The following is a 24744-nucleotide window of genomic DNA, read 5'->3' as shown; positions in this document are numbered from 1 at the left end:
CTAAACTCTGCATTCTGTTTTAATACGATTGATTTCCACCATTCTTAATTTCTCACACTGGAGTGGACACTACTGCAGTGGTGCCGGACAGTCCCAAGGATAACTTGTCTAAGCAGGTCCGTCTGTTCTGCCCGTAGTACACACATTCCTTTGAAACGACTCCACCCAGTCAGTCAGAGGTTCAGCACTATCACTTCCCACACTGTGACTCAGGGCAGTACACTGCAAAAGTTATGCCTTGAACCCAGCCTTGTCATCACTCATAACTTTCTATAGAGATTGTCAGAATTTACAGCGACATGCTCTTTGTGAGACGAGAGATTCAGTCAGATTGGGTGATAAAGGGTGTGACTATGCAGCTGCTACACAGTTAACGCTGTCACCGCTTAAAGGATCCAATAAGAAGTGAAACCTATTTGATGTTGCAACAAGGTTTCTCATTCATAAGCTCTCAAGAGTTTCAGCGATGACACAGTGATTAGTGGCTGGAGTCACAATGACATGTCTTAGAAAGAAATAAAAGTTCAGACGCCGTGTGAGTGTTGAATGCCCAACAAGGACTTGGATTTTCCTCATCAAAGCAGACAGTTTTATGACCAAGCAGGTGAACTGATGAACTATCTGAATATGTTATAATGAGAGTATACTAAAAATTTACTTAAAGGTTTCTTTTAATGAAACAGATTGCATTTATCTTTTCCCACAATTCATTCTGACTGATGTGTAGCCATGTCCTGTTATTGTTGCTGCAGTGCCTAGCAACCACTGTTCTGTCATTTCCCATGTGTGTGTGTGTGTGTGTGTGTGTGTGTGTCTTGCTATCATTGTGGGGACATACCATTGACTCCCATTCATATCTAACCCCTAACCCCTAACCCTTACCCTAACCCTAACCTTAACCAAACCCTAACCCTAACCAAAACAATGCCTAACCCTAAAGAAACGTTTTTGCACTTTTACTTTTTTCAGTAACAACAACATGGCCAAGAAAACACTGTTTAAACTTGTGGGGACCGAAATGAGGTCCCCACAAGTGACATAGTTTTCGGTTTTCCTACATTGTGGGGACATTTGGGCCCCACAATGTAGCAAAAACATGGGCACACACACACACACGCGCGCGCGCGTGTGTGTGAGAAATATGAAAAGACTGATGCAGATGCTACAATTAAAAAAAACGGGTGGAATAAAAAAGACAATGGAAGATTATAGCATCTAAAAGCAGACTACTTGACACATACCTGCATACTTGCGTGTTGGAGGAGGTGAAAGAAAAATGAGAACGTGTCATCAAACCACCACACCCTTCTGCCTTTTCTCCCCCAGAATGCCACATCTGATAGTAGAAAATTATTAACTTGCACTCATAAACACTCACATTTTCTGCCAACAGGATGTCAGAAATATGCATAATAGCAGCACGCACATACCACAGTGGTAGACTTTTGGCCTCGATTCACAAGTTGTCACGTAAATCAGATATATCAAGCTGGAAAACAGTTGGATCAAACTGGTAAGACAAAACAACGCTATTGTTTGAAGTTGGAAAGAAGAAATGCAAATACAGCTCTCTTGTTAAAGCGGATGTATGTTAAACTCTAATAGACCACTGAAACCTAACTTAAAGCTTAACCTAAAGTAAGAAATGAACCAATTGTTGGCATCAGCACTGAAAATTTTAATCTTTGAGTTTAACAAGATTTGTTAAAATAATTACTGACCTAGTTTAAGAAGAAGAAATTCCTGGATCAATCATTCATTGAGTCCTCACAATGGCACCAGATGAAAAGCCATTGGGTCATCCAAATCTACAGTTTAAACAATAACATTCCCAAACATATAATTTTATAGAATTGCAATTAAAATATACTGGATAACACATTTTTGATCGAGTATTTTTTGTTCTGTGGATACAAAGTAAGTGTAAAAATGATTTGAAACACAATTCTTTTAAACATAATATGACTTGTACCTTGGTATCAATCAAAAAGCTCATACATCAGTGGAAAGTCTTACAAGGAAAAACAAAAGTAATCTTTAATCTAACGAAACCTAGTTCAAAGGTTTGCACTCAAAAGTTCATGCAGGATCAAGAGAATTTAGTTTGACCCACCCGTGCATTCTTCAGAGTGAAAGTTACGTGTGACAGACAACAAGAGAGTACTTGTGCACACCCACAAGCATTTCTATCAGAGATGGATCTGAGTGATTGAGTCTGCAGTGAAGCCACACACCTCTAATATCTCACTCTGAGCTACTTACAGATAGATCACAAACATTAAGAGACTTGATCTGTCTGTGGTTATCAGTGACAATGAGTTACCCAGGGATGAAGACTGAGCTGCATTGCACAGTGAACACTTATTATTGTCAGCTTCTGTCTTCTTCTGCTAAGTATCTTGTTTTTCTTTGCGGCCAATTTGGAAAGATGCCCATGAAGAAGGGCAACCCAACAAAAGACAAAAACTGCATCTCCATGCAACTGGTGATGAAGAAATGTTTAATGATAATCAACCCTCCTGTTGTCCTCATTTACGGGCCCCAAAAAATTTTGTTGCTTGGTTTGAAAAAATTTCAAAAATTCAGCTAAAAAAATTCCCCAAATTTCTGAAAATTTGCCAAAACCTTCAGGAAGAAAATTCCAATAATTCCTTAAAAGTTGTTTTTTTTTTAAATGGCAAGAAAGTTCTTGTACATATTTTCAAAAGATGAGTAAAAATCTTCCAGAAAAATCCTAAAAATATCTAAAATGATTACATGTATATCAGTAAAACTTCTAATATTTTCTTTAAGAACATTCACATAAAAATCAACCAAAATACAGCGAATTTTGTGTGATTTGTGTTGGTTTTTATGTGAATGTTCTTAAGAAACATTTATAACATTTAATTTTTTCCACCAAAAAATGTTCAAAGATTTCTCAAAAATGTTGAAAATGTGGACATCAAAAGTTTCACTATGAAAATATATATTTTTCCCACATTTTCAAATTTTGAAACTGGTCAGTTTTGACCCGCAGGATGACACGAGGATTAAGGCAGACCATGAAGGATTAAGAAACTGTGCTGCTGTCATCTTTACAGTCTGGGAACGTATCCTGACCATTGATCATCGATTATCTAAGCAGATGTCTCCTTTAGGCAAGACATCTTAGTTCTGTCATATCATAGATCAGATACATGATTGCAACCAGACTAGTGCAGCGGACAGGTTGGTCCAGCTGTTGAGTGTCCCAGAGTTATGCAGTAATTTAACCAGCGTATTTTCCTTCCTACCTTTTACAGATGCGCCGCAGGGGCTGAACAACTTGTCAAACAGTGTCACTGGAAAAATGATGGATGAAAGCTTTGTTAAGCCAGCGACACTGCCAAGTGTCAGGGTTTTAAAGCATTTCACACTGGTCGGAAACCAAACATGAAATGCTGAGAATTTTTGAGAGGGGAGCAACAGGGAAGACGTGACTTTGACATTTTGACCTTTCAACCTTCAAATTTTTCAATCATTTTTACTGATCATTGTGCGCCATAGCTGTGATTGTCTGATCGAGGTAGCGAAAAAATCCTGGTGCTTTTAGATTCTTCCTCTCGCTCCTTTATGACAAAATGCAACTTGTTGAACTTAGCAATAACTTACTGGCCATCGGTGCACCTGTACAATCAGTGCAATTCAATGCAAAGTTCTGCCATGATTTCTGCTTTTTTAAAATCTACTTTTTGTTGACATTGTGAGAGAGGTGCTATTTCCACTTCATATTTGTTGCTGACATTGTGGGTGGTTTTCAGTGTTTTACTCATGTGCATTATTGTATACTCAGAAGTGTTTTTATGTTTAATTTCACACCCTCATGAACGTACAGTAGATAAGCAGGATAAAGATTCACGACCAAGCACATCATTCTAAAACCACAGACCCCACATGCAGTGTGCAGAAATGACTTTTGCATTTCAGCTTCACACAGTGTTTCTGTAAATTGATCTCTTGACTGTAAATTTGCAAAAGCATTATGTTTCTTTACATTCATGCAAAATATTGCAATATTTTTTTCTTTTGTTCTTGTCCATAAAACATTTCTTTGTAGTTGTATGGCAGTTTTTTGGCTGGCTTTTTAAAATGTTGAATTCTGAAATGCTAATTGTGCCTTTGATTAGATTTCTAATCAGCGCTGTGTGCTATTTTTGAGGTGTAACTGGACAGATTTCCAACATAGAAAAGCATTTTAAATTACACTAAAAATTCAATTTGTCAAATGTCTTAAATTATATTTCAAATGCAGTGTGATTGTTTGGCAGTGAAACCTACAAAGAGTCTGCCTTCTTGAGATAAAATGGCTTCTATCAGAGATGGATATCAGTGATTGAGTTTGCAGGAAGACCACACACCTTTAATATCTCAAAGATCTCAAACAGCAACAAACCCCAAGAGTGCTACAATCATGATCTGCTGGCAGTTATCAGTGTCCTTGAGTTACCCAGTGATGAGAACTGAGCTGCATCTCCAGTGACGACATATTATTGTCACTTTTTGTCATTTCTGCACATTTTCTTGATAGTGTTTTAAATTGAACTGCAATTTTTTCTGACACTGTTAAGCTTTTGTTTTTACTTGACTGAAAAAGAGCAGCACAAAAAAAGGCAAAATTGCATTTTCATGCAAATGGTAACAAATCTTCGACCTTTTTGTTGTTGAACAAATGATTTTCGGTACTGATTAAGGCAGACCACAAAGAATTATGAAGCTGTGGTGTTGTCATTTTCATACTCTGGAAGCATCTCCTGAATGTTGATTGTTGATCATCTAACCAGATGCCTCCTTTAGGCAGGGCAGCTTAGTTCTGTCAGATCGTAGTTGAGATACATGGTTGGAACCAGACTGGTGTAGCCGAGTGCCCCGGAGTTATGCAGTAACTTAATTAGCGTGTTCTCCCTTCTAACTGATGCACTGCAGAGACTGAACAACTTGTCAAGCAGCGTCACTGGAAAAATGATAGAGGGAAGCTTTGTTAAATCAGCGACACTGCTAAGTGTCAGAGTTTTAAATCAGAAACCAATCACGAAATGCTTAGAATGGCTGAGAGGGGAGCAACAGGGAAAGCGTGATTGTGGCATTTTGACCTTTTGACCTTCAATTATTTCAATTATGTCTCGGTGGATAGCACTGTCACTTTACAGCTTGAAGATCCCGGGTTCGAATCCCGGCCTGGGCCTGTTATCTTTCTGTATGGGTTTTCTCCAGGTTCTCCTGCTTCCTCCCACAGTCCAAAAACATGTTGAAGTTAACTGATGATTATAAATTGTCTTTGTGAGTGTCATTGTTTGTGTCTATATGTAGTCCTGTGATAGACTGGTGACCTGTCCAGGGTGTCCCCTGCCTTCACCCTAAGTCAGCTGGGATAGACTCCAGCCCCCCACGACCCCAGTGAGGACTTAGCAGTGTATAGATAATGGATGGATGGATTATAGTGGGTAATTGTGTTTTACTCATATGTGTTACTGTATATTGAAGGACGTTTCTGTTGTTTTTTTTCATGCCCTTATGTGTGTAAGTAGAGAGGATAAAGCTTCACTATCGTGCATGATTCTAAAATAACTGACTCCAAATGCAGTCAGCTTTTGAATTGCAACTATACATATTATGTTTATAGAAACATTTTTTTGCAGTCTTTTGGCTTACTTTAAAATAAGTTTAACTCTCTTTAAAATAAGTTTAACTCTCTCTATTTAATCTCTAACCTGTACTATTTGTTATTTTTTTAGGTGCAACTGTACACATTTTCAACATAGAAAAGCATGCACTTTATTTAAAACTACATTTCAAATGCAATGTGATTGTCCTGCAGCAAAAACCCACAGAGAGTCTGCCTTCTTCAGGTGTAACAGCTTCTATCAGAGATGAATATCAGAGATTGGGTTTGCAGGGAAGCCACACACCACTAATATCTCACTCTGTTAGAGTTACAGACAGATCTCAAACAGCAACAAACCCCAAGAGTCATTATCTGCTTTTAATCATCAGTAACTGTGCATGTACTTTTTTAAAATTACATTTCAAATGAAATATGATTGTCCTGCCACAAAACCTACAAAGAGCTTTCTTTAGGAAGAAATAGCTCTTGCAGTTTCCTGCTTTGATTTCAAACAAAAGAAAGAGGTCGCACCTCATTTTGGCATCCAGAAGTTAAATACCCTTCCTTTTTTGCTGATTTTGATCCACCCCAAGCCTGCAGAAGAATTTAGACCTGTTGCTCTGGCAGAGTTAGTTTTAAATGTTGTAAAAGCACCTGTCAATTGTACAATTATTATATGTCAAGTCTTGTACAGACAAATTCTGAATGAGACAAATTGATGTAGTGATTCACTTTACTGCCTCTGGTGCTGTTGGTGTGCACTTAAACTATTCATTATGACACTTTACATGAGTAAATCGTGAAACGCTGGAGGACCAACATAAAAGTCATCATGTTTCTCTATTGTAATTTGTTACAGGTTGGTTAATCACCACTTGAGGATTTCACATTTGTTGTTATTGTCCATAATGGGCAGATTAAGTTAAATCATCCGTTAGCAATGCCAAAGTTTATTGAGCCAAAAGTCTCTCTTTCATGAGCTCACGGTCTGACTCATTGCTACCTCAGATGCTCTGTATGCACCTCGTTTGTCTTTCTGCATACCTGCACAGAATGTACAGTACGTTGTTGGCCAGGTGCCTTATTAGACATGAAAGATAAGGTGCCATGCCAACTTGACATGTTGCAAGACAATTCACAAGTGACCTCAAAATAATGACACCGCAACTTTAATTACATTAAAGAAATGTATTGTTTAAAGTCCCAGACATGCGTGTTCGGATACAGTTGGGAGATAATTCTTTCAGTGCACTGTTACAACATTTACCCACAGGGAGTTGGATGAAAGAGAGAAAGAAAGGCACTCACTTTTATCTCATTCAGGTGTGAACATATTTACTCTGCATGGAGTTCCAGCATAAATGGATCGCCAGAGAAGTAGTATTTAAATTGCATAATATAAGGGTTGAACAAGTCTCTGTGAAAACACGACACACTGTTAACACTGGGCTATCAGTCAGTCACAGTCAGGCAGCCAGGTCTGTTTTATTTTTGCTCCTTTCACTGTTGTCAGAAGAGCCTCACCCCATACCTCGTACTAAGATCTTCGGAAAGTGTATTGTATTCTGTCACAATGTTCATTTGTTCGGATTTTTTTCAAGTCTGTGTTTGTGACTCTGACAAAGGTTTCATTCACAGGTGTAGATCTGGAAAAGGTGGTTCACCTTCAGGTGGACCAGTGTCAGCCTCAGTTTAAAACAGTGGCCTGCAGCATAGGCAGTGCTTCCTGTTTCTACAAGAACGGTGCATTCAGCAGGACGGCAGCAAGGTGGAGGCTGCGTGATTGTACTAGTGATGCAGTATGCATGCTGGGGGCAGATCACAGAGATGTCTCTGAATGCATGAATGCCATAGCAGGGCTGCACAGTGGATGGTGGTTAGCATTGTTGCCTTGCAGCTACAAGATCCCTGGTTCACATCCCAGCCTGGGCCTGGGATCTTTCTGTGTGGAATTTGCATGTTCTGCCTGTGCATGCATGGATTCTCTCTGGGTACTTTGGCTTCCTCTCACACTTGGAATAAATGCTGAGGTTATCCTAAATTGTCTGTAGGAGTGAATGTGAGTGTGCCTGTTGTCTCTATATGTAGCCCTGTGATAGACTGCTGACCTGTCCACGGTGTCCCCAGCCTTTGCCTTAAGTCAGCTGGGATAGAGTCCAGCACCCCTGCAACCCTAATGAAGATTAAGCGGTGTATAGATAATGGATGAATGGATGAATTCCGTACTATGGCAGTGAATTGTTGCATAAGCAATGAACCAAGACTCTGGATCCTGCAGCTGCTTTGTGTTTACTATAACAGCAGTAGCAGAAGCAGTCCCAGAGCTGATACCTACATAGGGCAAACATTTAATCATCTCTCAAAGGTTCAAGCCTAAATCACTAAAATAGTAGGATAAGACCAAAGAAAAGGTTCTTAGATAAGGGTTAGATTATAAGAGTTCAAACTAAACATGAAAGAAACTTTTTTCTTTTTTTGCCACAGAGCAAACAATGAACACAGAACAGATTGATAAATATGTGTGTGTTTAATCTGAGCACCATTAATTGTAATAAGATTCTGTGTACATTTATTGCAACCATAACCTTTGACCAGAAAAATATTAGAAATATCTGCAGGATTCAGCCGACAGTGTGGAGCGGAGCACAGTTTGAACTGATTTATGCAAGTTGAGTCAGAGTCAACTACACTGCAGGAAACTGAGCTACACTGGTAGGCAGCTGCAGTGGCGGCTGGTGGTAAAATTTGTTGGGTGGGCTAACAAATGCATAATACCGATTAAATAGTTAACATCACCTATGATACACACAATTACACCAATTACAGGTACACTATACTTTAGTGCTCTACATCAACACTCTCTCTCTCTCTCTCACACACACACACACAGATACACATGCCACATGGGTTGTCTCATCAGCTTGCACAGCCACAAATTCCGTCTGCGATATTTCAGTCAGTCACTTTTTGTTCATAAACAGCTAACAGACAATCAAGCATCTCGTTTTGGCTAGTCTTGGACGTGTACTTTGCAACTTGTGTGTTTGACAGGTGATCTGCTAACTGGTTGTCTAAAAAAGAAAATTGGTCAACCAGGTCCAGAAATACACCTACAGAGTTGGGTTGAAGTGGGGGATTCGTTAGACCCCCGTAAAGCTAGCTTGTGTGCTCCACAAAATTTTAATACAGACCACAATCCTTGATAGTGAATGTCTATTTTTTTTCACCAGCTCGTTGTGCCTCTGTACAGCGATACGGTGGCCCTCATCCAGCTGACAAGCGATGTTAACTTTTCCTAACATAGACAGCTTGACGCTGTTTCCGATGTGACTTGTGCTGCATTCATGTTTTCTAATTTTGTCCGACAAATGTTTCAAATCCACAATTCCTTGATAAGTCCATGCGTTATTTCCTCCAAAAAGTAAGCATGGGAAACAGAAAAGTGAATTCTTAGCTATACTTGCCGTTAGCCAGTCCTTTCTGTCAAACTAAGAAACGCAAAACTTACGATTTTGTTGTTTGTCCCATTGAGTTATTTGAACATTGTTTGGCCGATGTGATCCCCGTCTCTTAACTTCCAGCTTTTCCTCCAAAGACATTGAGGAAAATGGACAAGAAAGCAAATTATCCACCTCGTTCATGCTAACACCCGTCATAGCTTAACCTTTTCTCCCTTCTTCCCAACTCTGGCACAAATAGCAGCACCGCAGCGTTAACTTGCTGTTATTGGTCAAAAGTCAGTGGCCTGTGGGCTGACTGAAGTTAGCCCAAATGATCAGTAAATCACGGAGGCGGGACATGACACCTGTCAATCACTTACAAGAATGAAATGAATGATGATATCTGCTGGGGCGGTAAAAAATAAGCCCATTTAGAGATATTCTCTGTTTTTCTTTTGACTGATTGGTGCTGTTGCTACCTTTGGTTTCCCCTCAATTTAAAACAATCTGTTGTAAGTTATTTAAAAAATAATTTTCTCATCTTTTTTGTGTTTGCTTGGGAGAGCTTAGCCCTGTTAGCCCATTTATACCAGCTGTCCCTGGTCAGTTGTATTTTACTACGCAAGATTTGTCCTGTCACATTCGTCAAAGAGGCTTATTTAACTGTTGAAGGCAATTAAACCCACAGAAACCATAATAGAAATATGATGCTTCATATTGTAATTACCCAGCATTATTTGACATAACACAACTTAGAGACAGTAGATAATAATGCTAACTATCCATCCATCATCTAAATACTGCTTAATCCTCATTAGGGTCGTGAGGGGGCTGGAGCCTATCCCAGCTGACTCCCGGGAAGGCAGGGGACACCCTGGACACGTCACCACTCTGTCGCAGGGCTGCATATACAGACAAACAATCACGCTTGCATTCACACCTACGGGCAATTTACAGTAATCATTTAAACTCAGCACATTTTTGGACTGTGGGAGGAAGCCAGAGTGCCTGGAGAAAACCCACGCATGCACAGGGAGAACATGCAAACTCCATGCAGAAAGATCCCAGGAAGGCCGGGACGCGAACCAGGGTTCTTCTTGCTGCAAGGCGAAGGTGCTAGCCACTACTCCACTGTGGAGCCCCCTAATGCTGACTAAACTAACTAAAAATGCTAGCTAGCCTATAGAAGTTGCCAGGTGTCTAGCTAACCGACTACCTAGCTATTCAAAGTCAAGATAAAGTCCTTCTTAAAATCCCCTTTAAAAGACAAGTTGTCATTTTTACACTTGGATTATATATGTAAAACAAAGCTACATGTAAATGACTGATCTTTAGAATGAGCATAACATTAAGATTTGGACAGAAACAGCTTGCTGTTAGCCCATGTGTCCAGTTTTTCTGCTCAGCTAAGCTAACTATCTCTTGGCTGTACTTTTTTACAGACAGGTATCTAACTCTCTAGAAACTAAAAGTCTGAAATGTCCAACAAAGTGAACATCAATTAATTTTATTTTTTGGAAGGTGTTGCTGAATTCTGAGTAAATGCATTGATGCAAATACTTAAAGTAAAACCAAGTCAACCAGAGGAAACCTAGACAGCTTTTCAACAACTCAAGCTGTACCTGCACAGTTTGAGTTCTGAGAAGATATTTAAAGCATGAAAAGCCTTTCCACTATTACTGTCATCTCAGCTCCAATGTCGCTGTTAACATGTTGTGAACATTTGTGTACAGACTGTATGTGTTCTCGACATAATTTCTGAGCACAGTTGAGCTGTCAAACCTGAACATGTTTGTTGTTGCTGCTGCATTAGCAGTGATGAACAGTGGGTGGGATTGTGGTATTTGTGCAGTTTTCCGTTGTTACCTTCATGAGAGGTTGTATGGCCTTGGGCGCGGCACCACCACCCAGCAAACATGTTCAAACCTGTCCCTCAATGGGCTCAAAAGACCTCTTAAGTAATCCTTTACTGTAACTAAATGACTTCATTTTCCTCAGAAAAGTCACGTAGTAGTACTTCAGTGCACTCACAGAGTCTCAAGTATATTGAATTTCTTTGCTGTGTGACTCCATACAACTCTTTCTAAATTAGACTATGACAGATACTGTTGTTTTGTGCATGAACTTTAAAAACCCACTATTTTTAAACTTAAGTGATTTAAGGCGTGAAGCAGGAATGTGATGTGACATTTGCTGACATTTTATAGGAATGGATGACCTTCAGTTCCTTTTGTCAAGTAGAAAGTTCTTATGTATCCGGAGTGAGGCAGGCGAGGACTTGCAGCAGAGACAAGATTGGTTGTATGGATCATTGTCTCAGTCATGTAGGTGTTCCTTGTTGATCTCTGTAAAAAGTACAATTTGCTTGTTTGTTTTTTAAACCATAATAACGAGAAAGAAACTCCCCTCAGGCTGATTAAAAATGTTTTTCAGCTGCTGTTTACTTCGATGTTTGTTTCAGTATTTTTATAAACATAAGGTGTTAATTTTCCTACTAAATGCTTAAAAACAATTAAAAAGTTACATTTTCCTGTGAAGCGCTACTAAATAACTTTACAATGCAGCATTTCATAACAAAATACAACAGATCACCATGCAGATTTTTGTTTGAAAGTTTATTGCTGTGCGAACAGGACTCCAGGTGTTGCCAACAAGGTTTTTCTAAAGCAGAAGTCACGAGGGCTTTTGTGACTTAATCACTCTGAATTGTCTAAGTGCTGCAAGTTTGCTGTAGTAGGTTCAGCACTACAGTAGTTTATTTCTCTCCAAAATAAAACATTTTTTATGATTTGTTTTATTACATTGTGAATCACCGTGTGGTGCGTTGATGTGAGAGCAGTGCTTGGTGTTGGATAGGTGTAGATCAGATCCAGCAGGTGAAAACAGGTGTAACACCGCCACCTGCTGGCTGAATACATGTGAAAAGACAGGTGAACAACTGGCAGTGAATCAGACTAAAGAGCTTGTTAACCTACAAAAGTTTTCAAAACATCCATCAGCACCACTTCCTTAAAGATGGAAATGTGTTTACACCTCTTACAGCTGAAACACGCCTGTCATATGGTAACTTTTAAAGATGTGGATAACAGGCAGAGAGGGTGTGCTTTTTGTTTATCTCCAAAATCATAATTCCGTCAAAAGATGTTTAAACTTCACTCTTCAGCCACAGCTTCAGCCTCCACCTGCTCCTGCTCCTTCTTCTCCTCAGCAGCCACCTCCTCGGCTACTTCCTGCTGCTTCTCCTTCTTCTTCTTCTCCTCCTCCGCCTTCTTCTCCTCCTCTTTCTTCTCCTCGGTCTTGATCACCGTAGTTTCGGTCTTGGTGACTGTGGTGCTCTTCACTGCTGCTCCCTCAAAGGCAGATGCAGAACCGCTGCCAGATCGGAGTCCATCAAAAGAGCTGCTGACATAGGACGGAGTGCGGGAACTTTCCAGGCCGTAGGCATTGTAGTTCAAAGCTGTACATCAAGAAGAAGAAGTCAATGACTAGCTTATATACACTGTAATGAGGGACACTAAAAAGCATATCTTTTGAGACAATGTCAGCAGTCTCTCCTTTTCAGTGAAGTTGAGATTTTTCCAAATGATTTTTTCCAAATGTCCAGGTCATCGCTCCAGTTATGCCAAGGTTGGCTTTGTCACGTCAGCAATTTTCATGAAGGTGCAGGTGTGATATGACTGAAAATCTTGACTTAAATGGATGAGCAAGATGTGAAGCAGTCAACATTATGCCTAATGATTATGTCTACGATATTTGCTTTGACTTTCACAAACTACTTCATGTGTGCAACTTTGTGATAAACTGTGCTTACTGAATACGAAGGTTGTCTTTATTTACAGGAGTTACAATTTTGTTTGTATGTGTCTGTATGTATTTTAGTGTTTTTGCATCACAGAATCTCAAAACCAGACTTTTGTTTTGAGCACTGCATCAAAAAAAGCAGAGAAAAACTCACTCTGTGTTTGTCAGCAGGAAGACACTGGGTCAAATTAATTGCCCTAAGACCCTGAACAGAAATTTTCCAGATAGTCTTATTGTATTTAAAATATGATGATGTGATTATGTAATTGTGTTTTTTTTTTTTTTACTGTGATACAGACAAAAAATGATCAACAATAAAACACTTCAATTTGCACTAAGATGTAAGAGAAACTTACAAGTCTGCTTAGACACACTGGTCTTGATCCCAGTTGCTAGTCTGTAGAGAGACAAAGAAGAAGACAAAAACAACCAGAATTACATAAGGTGAACAAAATGTCCCTGGTGGATGCAGGAACATTTTGTGTCATTCAGAATTTGAAGATGCAGTTATCATTGCTGCCACAGGAAGGTGCTGAAGTGCTCTCACACAAACAGTTTACCTGCTCTCCTCTCCTTCCAGCAGCTTCCTGTATGTTGCAATCTCAATGTCCAGGCCCAGCTTCACGTTCATCAGTTCCTGGTATTGGCGGACTTGCAGTGCCATGTCCTGCTTGGCTCTCTGAAGAGCTTCCTCCAAGTCTCTGATGCGGAGTTTAGCATCCTTCACTGCAAGTTCACCGCGTTCCTCAGCCTCTGCAATCTGAGCCTCCAAACTGTTTCGCTAAGAGTGGAGGAAGACAAGCAGAGTGAGGTGCAACACAAAATAACTGAAAAAAAACCCTTTATGAGAATGTTTGAAATGATTGATTCAATTCAAAATAAAATGAAAAACAAAATCCTATTCATATAAAATATTTGCAGGTATAGAAAACTTTAATCTTGAGTCCTCACCTGAGCTTTAACCATTTCGATTTCAGACTGGAGCCTCATTATTCTGCGGTTCATGTCAGCGATCTCAGCTTTGGTTGATTTCAGGTCGTCACCATATTTGCCTGCTGACTGCTGCATCTCTGCGTACTGTTACAGACAGAATCAAGACGTCATGATACTTCAAACAGAAAATCCAGGTAAGACTGAGTTGTCTGTCTTTTACAACAGGTATTGTATGCCCTTTTGCAACATTTTTCACACATTTAATTTGACATGGACATCACAAAAGCACTTAAACTGCAGCATACCGTAGTGGGCATCATCAAATGCACTCTTTGGTCTCAGAAATTAAATCTGTGCATATGGGGCTTTCTAGAAAATGGCAACAGAAGTAAAGTAAACTACAGAATGGTGAGGAGAAAAGATAAAAGAATGGATCTTACATTATCTGCTGCATTCATTCAGTGAAAATCACGTATTGTGCAACTAAGAACAAGAGTATTCACATTCATGCTTTTCAGGTTCATGCTTTAACCTTTACATGGTTGCAAGCTTTAATTTAAATGACCCAAAGTCCGGTCCCACCTTGGTCTGGTACCATGATTCCGCCTCTGCTCTGCTTCTGTTGGCGATGTCCTCATACTGGGCACGCACTTCAGCAACAATGGCATCCATGTCAAGATTACGACTGTTGTCCATCTCCACCACAACAGATATGTCCTTGATCTGGCTCTGCAGCTCACTGATTTCCTACACAGGATGACAATCGAATATGACCAGAAAAAGACGACAAGGAGAAACATAACTTCGCTAAACCTCTGCGTGTGAACATTATTTCTTATTTTGGAACTGTGGGGAAAGATAAGATGATTACTGCATCATAGATCTGCCTCAGGAACTCAATCTCATCAGACAACCCGTCTACTTTGGCCTCCAGTTCCACTTTGGTCATGTAGGCTGCGTCTGTGTCCTTCATCAGAAAAGATAACAGTGAGAACATTGAATATAACCTCAACTCAAGGCTAAAAACATGCCATTGTGCTTGAAGGTTAATTTTAGTTTCGGTATCAAGTTTTGTTTTTTTGTTTTTTTATCTGCACAGACCTTCTTTAAGAGGACAAAGTTGTTCTCACACTCATTGCGCTTGTTGATCTCATCCTCGTACCTGGAAAAACAGAGAGTTTTAAGTTGTCATAATGCAATTTAAATTCCACCTGTGAACTCTTATCTACATGTTTGATTATAGCGCTGGGTAAAATCAGATACAGAATATACAGTATGTGGAGATACAGTCAGTATCTGATCAACACATACTCAATATTTTTTAAAGACATGCAGAATGTCATCACACATATATTCAATGTAGAACAAGTGAATAGCTTCATTAGCCAATACGGTAACCTTTTGAAATCTTAATTTTCCCCTCGTTCCACACTGTATAATGGTATCATATAAGTTCTGTGTTCTCTATTTGTTTATTCCAGCACTTCCCTGAATGTATTTGGTGTTTATAATGACACAAATATCCCAACCTCAGATGGGATTTTTTTTAGTTTTGCTACACCACTACATAGTGCAGATGATGCGAACATTTTTTTGTACAATTTTCCCACATTCATTATCTTTGTTGAAACGTTCTGTCCCCAGCTGGAGGTTATAATACATGTCTGTGGCCATGTTGTACAGAATGTTTGTAAAAGTGGAGCCATTGGCAGATAATATAGAGTTTAAGAGATTACAGTAAAAAAAAAAAAAATCCAACTCCACTCACTTAGCTTTGAAATCTTCAACCAGGCCTGTCATGTGATTCAGGTCAGATTCCAGTTTGACTTTTTCATGGCCCAAGTTGTCCAGCTGCTTACGTAGGTTGGCAATGTAGGCTTCGAACATGGCATCGATGTTAGAGCGAGATGTGGTCTGTTCCTGCACAAGTTTCCACTTGGTCTCAAGCATTTTGTTTTGCTGTTCCAGGAAGCGCACCTGGAGACCGAAAGGATGATGAGTGATTGGTTGAAAAAATAGAGAGAAGTGTTCAGTGCTGTAGTGCTAGTAGACACTAATAGACAGTGATGTATGGAGAAGGGGTATCACTGAGACATGTGGTGGAAGGGATATAGTGGAAGGGAGTCACTGAACGACTGTGTTTGCTGATGACAACGAAACACATGAACATCAGCTAGAAGAAAAATGACTAATTGAACTTCTTCCACCCCCAGCGACCTCTAAATGTCACATTCATTACTCCTTTCTCAAGTTTAACACATAGTGCCGCAGCTCAACACAATGTGGCACTGTTTCCCAATGGTGACACAGCTCGCCCCTTTACAGCTTTTCTATTCAGCGCCCTGACCCTGGGTGGGGTCCTGCTGCCATTCAGCAAGAGTAGCGAGAGACACACCGCTCACACTCAGTTTGTGCATGTGCAGAGGAGGGGGAGAGCGAGCTTTGTTTTACGATCTCAGGAATTTGCATGATTGATTTACAAGTTAACTTCTAGCCTATATTACCTCTGGGTGCCTCATTAAACAGGAGATCCTATTTATAAGTTACAATGAAAGATAACAAAAGAATGTATTCAGTCTCTGCTAGAAAACAGGGCAAACTTCTACCAGCTGATTGATGAGATGCTCTTACTTCCTTGTCTTGCTAACATTTCAGTAATCTATGTTTGATAGGGGCTGTATATCAATGATTCATAATACTGTCAGGGAAATGGCTTTGTTGACCAGTTTATAGACTCATAAACTGGGCATTCTGCACATTACTGATAGTCTCGTATACCTTTTGCAAGTGATATACTCCACTTTTTCCCAACTACTCCCTTTATTTTTTTATTTGATTTTGTTCCCTGTTAATATTTTAAACTTTGAAAATAACACTCTAAATACGACCTAGCCAGGATAGATATTTAACACAAATGCAGGAAGACACTTTGTCTGCTTTCATAGCCATTTGTTTTAGCAGGATATTGCTCATATGGTGCGTGCACGCCTTCAAGCAAAATTGTTCTCCTCCTCTGTGCTCTGTACCAGGTTGATCCTCTTCTCTGAGCTCTATGATCTCATCTGGAAGTGAAAGCATTTCAGAAAGCTAAGCCAATATGAAAAACAGACAGTTATCCCCCTTAGATTTGCTGTACTGATGGAATATTGTTGTATACACAGTTTGGATTGTCTCAAGGGTGAGCTCCATTGTGAAATTAGACCTCCTGCTCCTTCACCTGTTTTGGTTTGCAATACACCAATTTCCTCTGCAGTCCCTGTGCTCTTTTTGTACTCTGTGTGGCATTTAGTTTCATCCCAGCTGTCATGCCAGCAGAATAGTAATCTGTTGTTTGAACTTTAGAGAAATATACATGACCTTCTTTCAGTTTTTATGTTCACATACAAAATTCTTTAAATCTCTTTAATGTGTCATCTTAAATGTGAGTGGACTGACCTTGTCAATGAAGGAGGCGAAGCGGTTGTTCAGGGTCTTGATCTGCTCCTTTTCCTGGGTACGGATGGCCTGGATGGTGGGGTCAATCTCCAGGTTCAAGGGGGCCAGCAGGCTCTTGTTCACGGTCACTGCTGTGATGGGGGCATGAGCCACTTCATTGGCCATGCCACCTCCCATCCCTCCACCATAGCCTACATAGCCAAACTCCAGTCCACCTCCTCTTTGTCCAGATCCGCCAGCAACAAACCCAGCGGCTACCTTAAAACCCCCTGCACCCACAGCAGCACCACTGCTGCCCACACCTCCATAGGAGCTGCGGACAGCGTAGCTCTGCCTGCCACTCCCTACACCTCGGCCTCCATAGCCAGAGAAGGAGCGACTGCTGAAGCCCTGGTTTGGGCCCCTGGAGGTCGACACATTGGAGTAGGTGGTGGTCTTCAAGGCTCTGACGGACATGGTCACAGAGGGGGTCTGTAGCGCTGAGGTGGTGCGAGAGGAGAGACTCTGCGGAGGGAAGGAGAGTCAGGCAGATAGACCCTCCCTGGTCCTCAGTGGTATTTATCAGAGCAGGGGAGGGACCCTGCTGAGGTGCGATTGGCTGGTGTCCTCAGTGGGGGAGTGAAGGATGAGGGGGGAGAAAGAGGGGGAGAGATGAGGGAATGTCAGGGAAGAAAATTGCATCATGTTACACATTTACAGCTCAGTAAAAGCACAGGAACTGCATAAAAATCCATTTGGTAGTCGCTGTAAAACTACTGCAAAAATATGGGAAAACTGAAGATTTTATCTGCCTTCAGACATGCATGAACTTGCATTTTTCACATTTCCCAGGTACAAATACCTTCTGCTTATATTACCACCATTAGACTCTAACGTGCTTTGAAGTTATGGATGCACACGCCTCATTGTGTTGTCCAAAAACATGCACACACAGCACCAGAATGTAGAGTCAAACCTTGGGTATAATAAACAATCATATCATTTTATGAGCTTCTCTTATGCTTTACAGCACTTCTCATAGACATGACATATTGCAGATGAAACTGTGGTTGGCCAGTGAGTGTGATGTCCTTAGCTGTTGCTGGGCTGTGACTCTGTATGTCTCATAGCTGTGGGAGTAACAGAGTTACCCAATGAATATGTTCCACTCAGATTAAAGTTTCCGAGAATCTTTGCATACAAGATACATCAGGAAAAATTACTGAAAAGCAAAAGGTGGGGTAGATTTCCATCCATCACTTAAGCCTATATTTAAAATGAGCAGATTGCACAGTTATATGAAGCATTGTGCAGGAGGTTTCCATTATCAGGTATGATCGATGGACCAAACTATCCTATACACACACAGTGACTGTTGATATGCATTCCTTTCATATCAGTGTGGTGAAAAGCAAATAGTTTGTCTCTTTGTTTTACTACAGACCCCACCTCAGTCTAGAACAGCTTTCCCCACCTGCAGAAACACTGATAAAAAACTTAGATAGATAGACAGACAGACAGACAGACAGACAGACAGACAGACAGACAGACAGACAGACAGACAGACAGACAGACAGACAGACAGACAGACAGATAGATAGATAGATAGATAGATAGATAGATAGATAGATAAGCTAAATATGTCTGTATTTGTGTTTTTGTGGTTTCACATGGGTTTAGGATCAAATCACACTTTTAATTAGGCCTCATCATTTTGTCTTATTTAAAACACAGGCTTCATCTATCATCTCACTGTGGAAATCATGATTCACTTGTTAGATTTGACAGATTTATGACTAATGATGTTTTGTGAGCTTTTAATTGACTGTTCCCAAGCTTAACCAGAGTATCCCTCTTCACTGTCTCAACTTACATTTTCAGGACTCCTCTGTTCTCTTTATTTTCAGGTTTTACGTGTTCATGAAAAAAAAAATTTTTTACCAGCTTGTGAAAAGATACAAAGCCCTTGATACACTGTTACGTGCAAACTAAATGTGAACGAGCAGATGAGGCACATGTTGTGGAAAGTCCAACAGGCTTTGGACCAATCAAAAAATGCATGTTTTACTTGGCTGGTCTCAAAGAGTGACGTGATTCTCCACAATGGAGCTCTTGTGCTAAACTTGGAGGCAGCCATATATGTACAAGGCAACCAGGTTTTGCTGTTTCATTAACTTCGGTTCTCTCACAAACAACCGCTGATAAACAGAGCACTTTTGAGAGCTTAGACATGGTTAAAGTTGAAGACTTGTCTGCATGAGGAAAGTAAGAGGGTAATTTAACAATCTAGTCTGCTGACCTTAAGTCTCCCAAGAGGCCAGTGATGCTTTGGTTTGAGTGAAGCTGCTATATGACACATCAAGACAGGAATGTGCTAAGAGAGACACGTACATGCGACAAGGCAGAGAGGAGGGGTGGCGAGAAGATGAGCTGGTGGGGTATATGAGAAGACAATTAGCAAAGATAAGAAATAAACCTATCGTATTTCACAACCACTGACAGACTATCTGGGATGTTCAGAAAGGACAGGGTGGGATGCATGACACTGCACAGTAATTCAAGACTAAGAGTGAACAAGTTTTAAATGATGTCAGCATCGATTTCATATAATAATGTGCTCATGATAAACTTTGTCATCTAATACTTAATGCAGAACACAAACAGTTCAAAACACAAGCATAAGTTGAGAAAAAAATACTACATATAGAACAAAACATAGAAACACATACATTTCTAAATGCCCTAAAAGCCTCTCTGCAAAAACACATTTTAGTCAGTAATTTTGTTGGTTTCATCTTTGGTCTTCAACTTGGACTTTGTGTTCACGAGGGTCCTGCCAAACCCACAAAACAATCAGACACATCTGTCATAAAAGTCACTTCCTGCTTCACCGTCTGCTGCCTGTTCAAACAAAGAACCTTCACAACAGACATGAATTAAACCCTCACAGAGAGCTAAGTAAACTCAATGCACATAAACTCACTGTAACAATACAAAGCCTGCAGAAAGTCACCTCTTAGTCAGTTTGTTTGTTTTGAGACTCATGCCCCCTAGTGACTGGATTAAGGCGGTGTCTGTTTTTTAGGAAAGCAAACTGCACAGGAGGAATGGAATGATGTGCTGATATTATAGACACAGCTTTACAGCTACAGTATTTAATGAAACTTGATCCATACAAAAAAGATGTTATTGATTTTGTAGCCACGTTACACTCTACAGATGAAAATGTTGGTCTTTTGGTGTGCCAATCTGGTCCTGACTGACACATCTTGACAAACTTATACATTCTTCTTAACATATAGATGCTTATACAAGAACTTATAGATTCTTGGTGTTTTGGAAACACTGATTGATATTTTTCCCAATATTCTGACACTTTGTAGACTAAGCAAATAATCGATGAATCAAGAAAACAGCAACTGACGGATTAATCGACCATTACCTGCAGCTCAGATGGATTGCCATGACATTTGGTGTGAACATCAATGACCACCAGAGGATGATATTCAGTGATTTTGGTGATTCTCAGATATTTCCTCTAGTGTCACCGTGTAATTTCCAGTTTGGGCTTTAAGTAAAATGTCGTCACAACTGTTGAATAATCCAAGAGGATACACTTTTATGAATAAGAAAATAATTTGACATTTCATCTTTAGACACCAGATCACAATGTCAATTTTTCCAACATTGCATTTTACTGTATGAAGAACTCCCTGCTAATTTACATGTCGGCTTTACTTTGCATTTAGAGTTAAATAGTAAATATTAGCATGCACACATAGGTGCTGTGGCTGAGTAGTCTGCTTCTTTTGTGCTTCTGTAACACTTGATTCATGTTTTTTGCTCTAAAATTTCTGGTTAAAAAAATGTGGTATGCTAACATTCATCTTACTTTTCCTCAGACTCGTGTGCATGTGTCTTTACAAGTTCTTAAACAAGGAATTGACATTTACATCATACACTTATTTAAAAGTCTATTTGCGTGCTCATGTTTCTCTTTTGATAAGCACTTTTACTTCTTTAAACAAAACTAGTTATTTGTCTCCCTGTGAGAAATGGTCGTATAGATGACGCTCTAGGGTCCCACTTGTAACTTCTAGCTCTTGCTCCTTTTATGTCTTCCTGTGAAATGTCTTTGCTCTAGAAATGGACATGACATCCCACAGAGAAAATGTCTCTCAGTCGACACATTTCACTGACCTCTGATGTGTGACCCTCTCGTTCTGCTAATGGTTTAGAACATAAAATTAGAATATGAATGCATATAAACAAGGAACAAATAGAGTTCTTTGGCGCTTATGAGCATCTTGGGTGAGTCATTGAGAGTGTGACAAAAAGAGGAAGGGAGGATGCAAAGAAATGAGTGAGTAAGAGTGTATCAAACTCACGTATGTGCTAGCATTCCTTCATGCATATGTTAGGCATGCCATGTGTTTCAAAATGCATATGCATCTATGCAAATACATATTTGTGACTTTGTATATAAGTGCATGAGAGCACTCATTCTGCAGTGCAGCTGGATGAAAGGAAACCACAGAGAAAGAGGGAGGGAAGTAAAGTTTATTCAAGGCCACACCAGGCCGAGAGCAGTAATAATCTGACAGCTGTCCAAGATTTGTGAAGCACATAAACTCTTGTAGTAGTTTCCAGATTTGTGTTACTATGACTCACAAACTCCAGTTTGTCCAGTTTTCCCCTTCTCTTTTTTCCTGTCTTATCTATTGGGGGAGGTGCGATTCAGATCCATATTATTGCATGTGGAAAAACGATGAGGAGGAATCAAAAATCTCTTCATTTAAATGCAGGAGCAGCTTTTATGCCTTAAAAATGCAGTTTAGAAATGTTGTATAAAATGAGTGGGTAAGGTTGTGTTTCTCCTTTTCAGTTCCTATTTTGGATGTCAAAGGGTGAAGCAAAATGTCTACAAATTCATTTAGCAGACGCTTTTGTCCAAAGCGACGTACAACAAAAGCAAGAATTCAGACATAAGGAAAAACCTGTAGTAAGTGCAAAAAGTGCTTCAAGTGCGATTGGTCAAAGGTGTTGCCATCAAGTTGCAGTAGAATTGGGGCATGAAGGGGAGTAGACCTGGATCAGGGAATCCAGGTAGGCTGGGGCCGTTCTTGTAAATGTTTTGTAAGCCAGGAGGAGGGTTTTGAATTTGATTCTGGCTGCAACTGGAAGCCAGTGAAGGGAGATGAACAGGGGAGTGACATGAGCTCTTTTGGGCTGGTTGAAGACCAGACATGCTGCTGCATTCTGGATCATCTGTAGAGGTTTGACTGTACATGCAGGGAGACCTGCCAGAAGAGAGTTGCAGTAGTCAATGCGTGACATCACAAGAGCCTGAACCAGAAGTTGCGTGGCCTGTTGGGTCAGGAAGGATCTGATCTTCCTGATGTTGTAAAGGGCATAACGACAAGATCAAGAAACTGAGGCCACGTGAACCTTGAAGGTCAGCTGGTCATCAATCATGACACCCAGGTTTCTGGCTGAGTTTGTGGGCACAAGTAGACTCGAGTGAAGTTGGACACTGATCTGAGGCTGAACAGATGGACAAGCTGGAAAGACCATGAGTTCAGTCTTAGACAGATTCAGCTGAAGGTGCCGTTACTTCATCCATGTGGAGATATCAGCCAGACAAGCTGATATCCGAGCTGAAACTGTTGTGCCGTCAGGTGGAAAAGAGAGGAAAAGCTGAGTGTCGTCAGCATAACAGTGGTAGGAGAAGCCATGGGAGCGGATCACTGCACCAAGTGAGGTGGTGTACAGAGAGAAGAGTAAGGGACCAAGACAATTCTGTCTTATTAACTGCGGACTGACAGTTCCAAAGACCAAAGGTAACCGAGTGTGGGCTGGGACCACTTTCAGAGAGAGTGGACAGGTTGAGTGGATTGTGTTTGCAGAGGACTACGCGTCTTTTCCGGTTGCCGACAATGACTGGGATGCGTGTGAGACACATTGTGTGTTAGACTGTGACAGACAGACCTCAGCGGTGGCCGGTGTTTGGTGTCCTTGCTCGGTGGACTCGCGCAGGTAGACTCGCAGGTCTTAACCCTATGTGGTCTTCGCACTATGTGGGCTGACGCTCAAGCGCAGTCTGTGCCGTTAAGTACCTGACAGAGTCACAGCTGTTTCCAACTTCACTGGAATGCGCCCGGCTAAACTGCCCCTGTCTGGTTTCCCTTGGGCAATCAATAGAGGGTGTGACCCGCGTCAGCTGACCTCACCTGTTGTTGCAGAGAGAAACTGAAACTCCAGTGCTAAGCATTCAACCACCCCCAACACAAAAACAAAAATTAAGCAATTCAAGCTTACCTAAGCTGGCTCAACCTTCTTCTGTCAAGATTCAGTGCTTGTTTACTGAAGTTACAGATTTTGCTCTCTTATAAGCTAGGCTTATAGTGAAATCCCGCCCCTGTCTGATTTCACCTGGGCAATCAATAGAGGCTGTGACCCGCGTCAGCTGACCTCACCTGTTGTTGCAGAGAGAAACTGAAACTCCAGTGCTAAGCATTCAACCACCCCCAACACAAAAACAAAAATTAAGCAATTCAAGCTTACCTAAGCTGGCTCAACCTTCTTCTGTCAAGATTCAGTGCTTGTTTACTGAAGTTACAGATTTTGCTCTCTTATAAGCTAGGCTTATAGTGAAATCCCGCCCCTGTCTGATTTCACCTGGGCAATCAATAGAGGCTGTGACCCGCGTCAGCTGACCTCACCTGTTGTTGCAGAGAGAAATTGAAACTCCAGTGCAAAGCACTCAACCACCCCAACACAAAAGCAAAAATTAAGCAATTCAAGCTTACCTAAGCTGGCTCAACCTTCTTCTGTCAAGATTCAGTCCTTGTTGTTGCCAACACACAAACAAAGAAGACAGTGGTGATACTGTCATGAGGTATGAGTCATGTTAATTCAATTCATCCTTCCGCTGATCTGTACAACTCACCAGAGGTTTCTTTGCTTTTTTGCTACTCTCAGCAGTGTTTTTCTTCTTATTCGGAATTGGCTGAAAAATTTTGCAAATAAATACACAGTGAGGGTTGCTGGGACGACGTTGTATGATGCGTGAGAAACGGTGAAATCTGATCAGCTATGAAGGCGAGATAGGATCAGAAAAGAAAAGATCTGGGTTGTATGGGAGCTCAGGAGGGTGTTGGAGTCTTTGGAATTCCCCCCTGTGGGTTGTTCAGTTGGTTTTGTTATCCAGTTCTCTGAGGCTTAGTGTGAAAGTCCTCTCTGGCCACAACTTTAGGTTCAGTTAAACCTTTCCGACATCATGCTGGAACATTGCATATTATAGGCTAGTTTTCGGGAAATGACTGAATGTCTTTCTCATTTCTTGATAGTGTGTTGCCCAATGTTTGTCTGGTCACTTAACATTTTGACAACAAGCATGTTTTCTGGAGGACAATCACAAGTGGCTGCGTGATATAATCAAGACCAGACCAGTGATTAGATGAGGGAAATTGATCCATTTTCATGCTTGGATATCAAAGTTCACAGGTACCACAGTTAAAGCTTCAAAGATAA

General features: G+C 40.6%; 1 protein-coding gene across 4 annotated transcripts; it reads right to left on the bottom strand.

Annotated features, from left to right (window-relative positions):
• Positions 1 to 11663: 11663 nt before the first annotated feature.
• LOC127530188 (keratin, type II cytoskeletal 8-like) lies at positions 11664 to 24297 on the bottom strand. 4 transcript variants are annotated; one of them, XM_051948693.1, is made up of 10 exons: positions 24161 to 24297; positions 17233 to 17736; positions 15566 to 15774; positions 14899 to 14959; positions 14669 to 14764; positions 14380 to 14544; positions 13816 to 13941; positions 13425 to 13645; positions 13221 to 13261; positions 11664 to 12520 (listed from the first exon to the last, which is right to left on the bottom strand). In XM_051948693.1, exons 2-10 carry the CDS (start codon positions 17686 to 17688, stop codon positions 12216 to 12218), a joined length of 1680 nt encoding a protein of 559 aa, XP_051804653.1. In that variant the 5' UTR covers positions 17689 to 17736; positions 24161 to 24297; the 3' UTR covers positions 11664 to 12215. The 4 variants fall into 4 exon arrangements, with proteins under 4 accessions (XP_051804653.1, XP_051804652.1, XP_051804651.1 ...); XM_051948692.1 differs by lacking the exon at positions 24161 to 24297 and adding an exon at positions 24021 to 24127; XM_051948691.1 differs by lacking the exon at positions 24161 to 24297 and adding an exon at positions 24021 to 24124 and having other exon boundaries at positions 17233 to 17838.
• Between the last annotated feature and the right edge of the window lie 447 nt (positions 24298 to 24744).

The sequence above is a fragment of the Acanthochromis polyacanthus genome, chromosome 5 (genome assembly GCF_021347895.1).
Source record: "Acanthochromis polyacanthus isolate Apoly-LR-REF ecotype Palm Island chromosome 5, KAUST_Apoly_ChrSc, whole genome shotgun sequence".
NCBI lineage: Eukaryota > Metazoa > Chordata > Actinopteri > Pomacentridae > Acanthochromis > Acanthochromis polyacanthus.
The sequence above is the reverse complement of the archived record's forward strand: the minus strand, read 5'-3'. Positions and strand labels throughout refer to the sequence as shown.